At 43.1% G+C, this 9,600-nt stretch overlaps 1 protein-coding gene across 1 annotated transcript; it reads left to right on the forward strand.

Annotated features, from left to right (window-relative positions):
• Positions 1-911: 911 nt before the first annotated feature.
• On the forward strand, positions 912-8,301 carry LOC308082036 (kelch-like protein 23; the record flags this gene model as incomplete). The annotated part of the gene is made up of 9 exons (XM_080423647.1): positions 912-1,037; positions 1,982-2,173; positions 3,749-3,917; positions 4,299-4,433; positions 5,839-5,967; positions 6,139-6,321; positions 7,091-7,250; positions 7,347-7,476; positions 8,287-8,301. The coding sequence occupies 9 exons, from the start codon at positions 912-914 to the stop codon at positions 8,299-8,301; spliced, it is 1,239 nt and encodes a 412-aa protein (XP_080279773.1).
• Positions 8,302-9,600: the final 1,299 nt, after the last annotated feature.

A 9,600-nucleotide genomic window follows, 5' to 3' on the forward strand; every position in this document is an offset into this window, starting at 1 on the left:
ATTATGCAGATCTTTTTCAAAATGTATACGTTTTCAAAATGTATAAAAATCTTTTGAAAATAGCAGAGCTACAAGCTCACAATGTGTGAGTTACTTTACACCACTGGGTAGGCCTATATGTTTCATTTGATTGATTGAGGTCAGTGTCAGTATCCGTGGTGTTGTGATATGGTTGATATACTGTAATATTATCCTTCATTAATGTGTGTTGGCTCTGGTCTCACATACAGGCTATATATTTATACTGTCTGTTAGTGAGCTTGTAGATTGTTAGGTTCTTTGTTTACCTGGTTCTCAAACTTTTTCATGTCAAGGACCATCAAATTAATATATTTGCTATTTGGCCAGGGACCCCCATCTGAACAGATTTTGTGCCAGGAACCCCCCTAAAAGATTTGTGTTAGATAAGTGTTTTTTTCCCCCCCAGATTTCTTTAGCAGATCTACAAGCTCACATCGCGACATGTTGTGAACTTGTAGATCGGCTATTTTCCGATGTGTGTGTATTTCAGACAGTTAACCTTTTAAACCCTCAATACTTAGTTGACCGTTGGCTCTGCACTTGGTCTTTTTCCCTCTACACCAACTGTCCTCGCAGCTGGCGGAGGCAGATTTAGAGTTTCAAAAGACATCCTTGTGGTTGGGTGAGCTCCATAGTTTTTTGACCTGTTAATACTGTCTCATAATGTGATTGTGTCTACTGTAGCCTATGTGATGTCATTTTGACATTTCTCTCCATGAATATTCTGATCATTAAAGATGACATACAAACAATCATTACCATTTATTCCATCCCCTCCTACTGTCATACAGGCTGCACTACATTCAGGAGAGATGGCTGGAACTATTCATGCCAGTGACATCGTACCACTATCGAGCGGTGAGGTTTTTATGGACCCCAACCATTACGCAATGGTCTTTGAGGGCCTAAACAAGATGCGCCGCAACCGTGCCAGGTGTGACGTAATTCTGTGCTGCGGGGAACTGGAGTTGCCCTGCCATCGATACGTCCTGGCCTCCTTTTGCACATACTTTGAGGTAAATACATACATTTATTGATCTGGTGTTGTTGAGTGACATTCAAATCTGCCATGGCTTTCACGTGAGCCGAACATCATGTGATATCATTTAATTGTTGACACAATGTAAATAAGAAAGGCCTAAGTCATGATCACTAAGCCAACCATTCACCTTTTCAACTTGCACAGCGTATGTTTACATCTCCCACGGTGAAGCTCACATCAAAAAGGGTGACATTAACAGACGTGGATTCTGAGATGCTCACCCTTTTGATCAATTATGGCTACACTTCAAAGGTTTCCATCTCGAAGGAAAATGTGCAGGTAATGTATTCTCTTCATAAATAAAACTATTCTCTGTTTTTGTCCTATGTTGGTGCTTAACCTGTTAAAACCGGGAAAGCATCTGTCATTTTAATTTTTTTCGTTGGCTATTCAAAAATAGCAGATATACAAGCTTGCAGCGCGGCACAAAGCGATGCACTGCAAGCTTGAACATCTGCTTTTTTTGAACATTTGAACATTTTTGAAAGAGATATACTACTGAGATCTACTGATTTAGAAGGCATTTGTATAATCAGCCTCAGGTCTTAAAGCAGCACAATGTAGTTTGGGGTATCAGTGACCACTTTGGACAAATAACATGGCAGCCAACATCTTTGACTTCATTACCCAGGAGTCTCTGCAAGCATGTCCGGCAAGGACGCGCTGTGATTGGCCAGTCTTCACTTTAACTGGCAGTTGGTGCCTTGGCATATGCCAGGATGAAACTCATTGACTTTATACATAGTAATACAGTCAAGCCCTTAGCAGGGACCCCCCCTCTATACATTTATGGAAGGATGATTGTTATTGCTTAAACATGTAACTTTATAATTTTGTGGGACATAATATGCTATATATTAAAAAAGTTACATAGTGCTGCTTTAATGGGCTTACAAACATTTTGTTTATTTGGTCTAGGCCCTGCTAGCAGCATCACAGCTGTTGGGTGTGACGGCAGTTGTTGATGCCTGCTGGTGGTACTTGGTTCAGCACACTGATGAGCAGAACTGTGTGGGGATGTACTGCCTTGCTGAGGCCAACCCCTCTGGGCCGTTGGAACAGAACAGCAGGCAGTACATCCTAGACCACTTCCCTCAAATATACCCGCAGGTCAGTGACTAAGGCAGTGTACATTTCCCTGTGTTGTTTGTCTGCTGTTGGCTTTTCTTTGTTTTGTTTCTATTCAATCTACCACAGGGTTGGGTGGTATGATTTCAAATTAATATCTTGTTTCTTTTTTTCAAACTTTTGCCTCACTTTTTTATACACTTTTTTTTACACAGCCATCATAGTGTAAATAGTATGATTTTTGTACGCCACCACTGTACAATGAAGTATACTAGATAAAGTGGTTAATCCGAGTAATTCATTTAGTTGACACGCACGCACGCACGCGCACACACAGACACACTCTAAAGCTACAGTTAAGTTAAAAGTTCATTTCACCTCATCTTGACACTTTTTTTTTTTTTTTTTTTTTTTTAACCAATATAGGACCAGTTCATCTCTCTCCCTTTGGAGAGATTGATACAGATTATTTCCCATGACCATCTTAATGTGACCACGGAGGAGATGGTATTTGAGGCTGCCACACTGTGGTTGAACCACTGTTCTACCCGCAGAAAGAACTTTGAAAAGGTCAGTTATTTCTTAGTATCACATTGCAAGACGATCAAAGGTCTCTGCCTCCAATCCCAAATTTCTTAAAAAACTAAACTAAAATCTAATTGAGGGCAGTTTTCCACCCATTAAATGTATGTAGCTCTAACTCAAACCAAGTAAATCCATGCAATTGATTATATTGTGTTAGTTAAAATTTTGTTCATGAAATATAATCGTTACTTTACTTGAGTGACGACGCCTTGACAAGCACTTGGAATTGTAGGAGTTGAGGCATTACGTTTAGTTTGACTCTGTTCCACAGATACATGTTGTGAAACAGCCGATGTACAAGCTCACAGCGCATTGTGAGCTTATAGATCGGCTATTTTCACTATTTGTCTCTTTTTTTATGTAATATCTGACATTCGGCCAATATGGTATTAAAAAGGTCTTAAGTCATTACATTGTAAATGTAGATATGTGCAGATACCCTGTATTCACTTATACTGTATGTTGGTTTGTTTACTGTTGAGTGAGAAATCATCTGGGGACCCCCCAAAATTTGGGGACCCCCCTGTATCCTGACCCCCAGTTTGGGAACCACTGTTTTAGAGGATACTGGTAACTGATGTAGTAGTGTTTGAGATGGTAGGAGAGCAGTTATGTGTAAGTCCTTGTTATGCTTTTAGTTTTATTGTTGTGCTTTGAAGACCCCCTTGAAAACAAGATACTGTATCTCAAGGCTGATCCTCTAGTTACATTTCTAAATAAAGTAAAACAAAAATAGGTTAAATTGAGTTACACTTGTCCAACTCAGACTCGTATTCAAATATTTTTTTAATTACACACACATACAAACGAAATACATAAAATAACGTAAAGTAAACCCATCCCTCCATGACGCTAGGGCTGCATTCTTTTGTAGATAACTGTATTTAATTTGTTGTTGTTTTAAAGATATCATAAACAAACAGATGTATCAGAACATTTTGAACAAAACATTGTCTATCAAGAAAATATCAAAATGGAAATAATTTATGCGGTCAGTGATGGTCTCATTTCTCTCTCCATTTCTTCTTTAAGGTGCTACAGCATGTCCGGCTTCCTTTCATCACCCCCTCCTACCTCCGTGATGTGATTGAGGCTCTGGATGTGGTGAAAGAATCTCCGGCCTGTCAGAGGCTCATCTCATCGGCCAAGAAGCAGCATCTCCTGCCGCACAGCCAACGAGTACAACCACGCCAGACCAACGGTACCCTGCCTCACACATGCATGTTGCAACTGATGGTGGAAAAAATATACATTCTAGTTGGGCTTTCGAGTGCAGAGACAAGTTTCTCACATGTGCAAACATTACCTGGCAATAAAAAAAAAAAGATTTATGTTTGTTTCGGCGTGGCTTTTGGGGATTTTCAAGAGGTTGGCTTGCTATTTGTTCTGCATAAAAGGTTTGATTTAGATTTCTTGCACTTTTATGTGTAGTTGTAGTTAACTATAGCTTTCAAATGTATACCAATTCTCCTGTATTCATTCAGTGAATGCAAATGTGTGCAATCACAACATTTCACATGCTCACACATTACTCTGCTGTGAGTACCCAGCCTCATTCCAGTGCCTGCTTCTGTTTTATAAGTGATTCTGATGGTGGGGAGATTCAACGGCAACAACGGGCTTGAAACAGTTGAAAGCTTCGATCCCCTGACCAGTCAATGGAAGAATCTGGCAAGTCTGCCCATCACTGGAGTTGATTTTAGTCTGGTTATATCAGGTGAGGAGTACAATCAGATCAACTGGGTCAATCAATTTAGGATCTGTAATTAATTATGTTTTGTCCTTTAATTGAGCTGAAGCAGTATTATGGCTGGAAAGGCAATTCATGTTCTTGAAGGTTATCATTGTGGTGGTTCATTTATTTGGCCTTTAAAACTAATTTTTAAAGGTGCGGTAGGCAACTTTGGGGTAATAAGCAACAGTAACTCTAGTTTAGCTATTGTTGCTTCGGTAGTCGGTACTGTCTTGATGCAAACATGCCATGTTTAGCTCTGTTTTTACAGGGTTCAGAAGTTTGGTTGAAACGCTGCTATCGTAAACAAAGGGGAAGCATTACTCCAAACCAGTGGTTCTCAAACCTGTTCGTGCCAAATGCCAAGGACCGCCAAATTGATATCTGTGTGCTGTCTGGCAGCAACCAGCTAACTCCAAAATGTTCATTTTTCAGGAAATGGAAAAAAAAAAAAGTGGAGTTAGGATGTTTTGTTCATCATTGATAAGAACAGTTAAATGGACCTCCAAGCTCACAATGAGGTTGGAGGTCAAAGGGGGGTGGAGCCTGGAGTCAGAAAAAACAGCTAACTCCACCTCCCTTAGTTAGCGCTTTTTAATGCTTTTCATTGGTTCAATATTTTTTTTACCAACACAGGGTGTTCAATGGCCCTGATTTATGGGAAAAAATGCAAAAGCGTTAAAATGGAGTTAGCTGGTTTCTGCCGGACATCATATGTATTTGGCTGCAGACCACCATCTGTTGCAGGGACCCCCACAAGAGAAGATGTTTAAAAATATACTGTAAGAAGAAAAAAAGGTACAATTAAACAGATCTACAGTACAAGCTCCCAATGCATCACAATGCATTGTGATATTGTAGATTGTCTATTTTCAAAGTCTAAAATAGGGTTATCGTGGTTATGTTTCCTCATTTTATTGAGGACCCCCTGGAAACCCGAGGGGTCCCTGGACCCCACTTTGAAAACCACTAGCCTTAATACTACAGTCAGTGATGAGCATGTGCAAATGATTGGCCAGCAGTCAACACTCACAGAACAATGTGATTGGTCGAGGGTTACTGGGAGCTGTGACATTTCGACATTTGAATTACTGATAGAAAACCAGACTGCACCTATTTGGTGAATTTCTGTGGATATTTTGGCTTGACAGGTGAACCATCACAATAAAATAAAAATACAGGCAAAACATTTTTTTAATGAATGGTAAGTTGTGGCATCACTTCACACCTGTGAAGATCTTTCAAGTTGTTTATGCATAATATGCAATATTTATTTTCAGAGCTCAAGATACATCGTCATATTATGACGATGTATCTTGAGCTCTGAAAATAATATTTCTTTAACAATCAAGGCATATCTTGTTTTAATTCTGCTCCTGTCCCACCATAGGTTCTTATCTGTACTTGGCTGGAGGACTCTTAACTGATAGGTCAGTCAGTAAGGATATGTGGCGTTATGACCCTTCACACAACTCATGGGTGAAGATGGCTTCCATGATTGAGGCACGCTGTTCAATCGGTAAGACTGTCAAACTATCAATTCAATTTACAGTAAATTTGTTTTGGAATAACCGCTATGGGTTGTTGCCTTTTAGTTTTTACCTAAGGCGAGGCTGCATATGGCCAAGGGCATCCGTTCTAATCACTTCCTTTCTTTCTTTCTCCCTGCACAATCCTACATGTTCCCTAGGCCTTGTGGCCCAGGGGGAGTATGTGTTTGCAGTGGGTGGCCAGGGGGTGGACATCCCAGTGAGCTCCGTGCAGCGATACGACCCGAACAGAGACACCTGGCAGCTGATGGATTCGGTCAAAATGCCACATGACCTGTCCAAACCTACTGTGCTCGCATTAGACGGACTGATCTATTATATTGGTATGGAACATGTTTGTTTCTGCAGTTTCAACCTGCTGGGTTTCGTCGGGTTATTTCTTTTATGTAATATATGTAAAGCAGGGGTCTTCAACGTTTTTCAGGCCAAGGACCCCTTTGCTGAGAGAGAGATGAAGCAGGGACCCCGACTACATATTGAATAAAAGTGTATCGCTGACATTATATTTTCTAGTAATATGTTAGATTCATCTAACCACTTAAACTGTCAATACTTAGTAAACTTGACCATTGGCTCTGTACTTTGTATACCCTGGTCTTTTTTCCCTCTACACTAAACTACTTCACTGCATTTTATTGAATGTACCCCCCACAATAGGGATGCTATGTTAAAAGAAATACAAATAAAGTTCTTATCACACAAAGATTTGGCGAACCCCCTGTGAAAGCTCTGAGGAACCCCTAGGGGTCATGGACCCCCTGTTGAAGACCCCTGATTTAAAGCATAACTAACTGAAAATGTCAAGCTTTCGTTATCACATGTTCATCCATCTCCTGGTGACAATGAATGTTTTGTAATGTGTCCTCATGTTAGGTTGGGTCCATACATTCAAGTACAACCCTGACACATCTGAATGTACAGCAGTCGCTCCTAACCTGGTTCCACGACTAGATAAAGCTGCCTGTACATACAATGGAAAGCTCTATGTTATAGGTACCATACCTGTGTTAATGGCTCTTAGTTCCATAATACACTCACTTCAGTTTCACTGTAACAGTCACTATCCTGTTAATTCCTGTTTATCACCTACAGGTGGTGTGTGTGTGGACGGTGGGCCCACAGACCAGGTGGAGTATTATGATCCCAAGACCAACCAGTGGACACTGTGTGCCCCCATGAAGAAAAGACGCGGCCAGCCTGGTGTGGCTGTGGTCCGTGGAAAGGTCTACGCTCTCGGAGGAGACGATGACGGGTAGGAGACTGCTGCTATGATAGCCTAGAAAAAGTTGGCTGCTTGTTAACACTAGACATTCTCTGATGGCTATTGCTCTCTCTTCATGTACTGTAGTAATGGCCACCTTTCCATCGAACGCTATGATGTGAAGACTGGTACGTGGGAAATAGTGGGGCAGATGCCCACCAGTCGCCACCTTTCCAGCTGTGTGTCTCTCTGGCTGCGGAAGGATACACAAGCACAGGTAGACATTAGTAATGAGTAAAATCCTGCCTGTTAATTTAACTCTGAGCCAAATGGACCCATACCGCTCTGTGGACCTACTGTACCATATGTAACCACTTTCACACCTTATACTTAACCTCATGTGCATACTGTATCTGCTGGTCTAATGCTATGTGTCACACTTTGTCCCAGTGTGGGTAAGATATGGCACAATTACGGGAATCGAACACAGTCCATAGGTGCAAAACAAGTGTTTATTTGCCTTTTTCAGAAAGTCCCAGGGAAAACAAAATGCAACACAAACTATTTACAATACTGGCCTGATTGGCTCTAGGTCTGCTCCCTACGGCAGCCCTTCACTGACTCCCTGGGCAGTGGTAGGCATCCTTCTTTAAAGGCTAAGCCCCTCCCACTGGACCATACCAATCTTAATTGACTCAATCAATTTACACAAAACCAGTTATTTCATCCATGTCCAAAGACATTATACTTCACATTTGACACATTTAAAGTGTCCTCACATTACCACATTTCCCACAATAATAATAATCCATAATAACAATTAGAATACCCCATTCTACTCAAACCCACAGTTGGTATGGTGCAGCAGGTATGGACTGAGCATGCTCACTACAAACAGACAGGCACTATAAAAGGCTGCCTGCAGCTACACTCGGGTCCTTCGTCACTGCCCAGAACCAGGAAGCACTGTGGTAAGAGAAAGAAAGAACAGTCAAACATTTGCCCAAAACATTCCCTGCAACTTAAACAATAAAGCACAATTTTACCCTTTAACCCTGTGTGGTGTGAAATCATTCATTCTTGTCAGGTTATGGGGAAATAACACAGGAACTTATATTAGGTCATAAGCATTTTCAGTGGCAGGGTGAAATGCCACATTACCTCCCCCCTCTCCTGGCGCAGCCGTGGTGGTAAACACCTCCTTGCGGGGTTCATAGCAGTAACCAGACAGTTTAGTTTTTTTTAGAGGGCATTCTGAGGCCTTATGGCCAGGCTGCTGGCAGTAGTAACAAACAATTTCCCCATAACTGCTACTAGCCTGCGGCCCATATCTGTTAGCCCCCACATTTCCCTGACTGGTACTAGCTGGCTTTCCATACCTGCTAAACCCCACATTCCCCCGAGTCCCATAGGTACCCTTCGGCCCTTCTTGTCCGTTGTCACCTTGGCCTCGGTTGGGCTGGCGTTGTGGTGACCTGGCCGCTGGCGTCTTACGGGCGTTGACATACTGGGTCGCCAGTTTTGCTGCTTCTACGCCGGTGGTGGGCTCTCGCTCCTTGACCCAGGTACGCATGTCGGGTGGAAACACTCTCAGCATCTGCTCCAACACCAGGGCTTCCCCGATGGCCTCCACGCTGCACTGGTCCGGCTTCATCCAACGACGATACAGACCCTTCACACGTTGGAAGGTTTCAGTGGGCACTTCACCTTGGGGAACAGCAGTGTCTCTAAAGCGCTGGCGATAAGTCTCTGCTGAAATGTTGAACTTGGCCAGCAGGGCTTGCTTCAGGTCAGGATAGGAGTTGGTGCGGTCTTCATCCATGGCGGAATAGGCCTCCAATGCCTTTCCCGTCAGCAAAGGCACAAGCCTGCAAGACCACTCAACATCTGGCCACGCCCAAGTCTTAGCAATCCGTTCGAATCGGAGGAGGTAATTCTCCATGTCCTCATCTGCTTGAAATGGAAGCATCTTGGGATCCTTACGTGGTGCTGGTGGTTGCTGCTGTAGTACCGGTGGTGCTGCTGGCGGCTCCTGCTGCGGTACTGGTGGTGCTGCTGGTGGCTGCCTAGCAGCTTGGATGGCTGCCCGTATGCCTCGCATTTCCCCCACCAGCAGTGCTTCTCGGTCCCTCTGCGAACCCATAAACTGCCGCAGCAGATGAACAACCTCCTGCCGGGCCGGTACTGCTCGGCGACGGGGAGATGACGGGCGACGGTGAGGTGACGGGCCTTCATCCTCCTCCTCCTCCCATTCCAGATCTTCTGCCGCCTCAGGCTCCAGTTCCGGTTTTGCCGTTTTGCTCCTTGTTTGAATTTTCTTTCCCCCCATGGGGACTTTCTTTTGGGTGGCCATATCCCACCACTGCCACCAAATGTCACACTTTGTCCCAGTGTGGGTAAG

This window comes from Gymnoscopelus braueri (genome assembly GCF_963280865.1).
Source record: "Gymnoscopelus braueri genome assembly, chromosome: 3".
NCBI classification, from domain to species: domain Eukaryota; kingdom Metazoa; phylum Chordata; class Actinopteri; order Myctophiformes; family Myctophidae; genus Gymnoscopelus; species Gymnoscopelus braueri.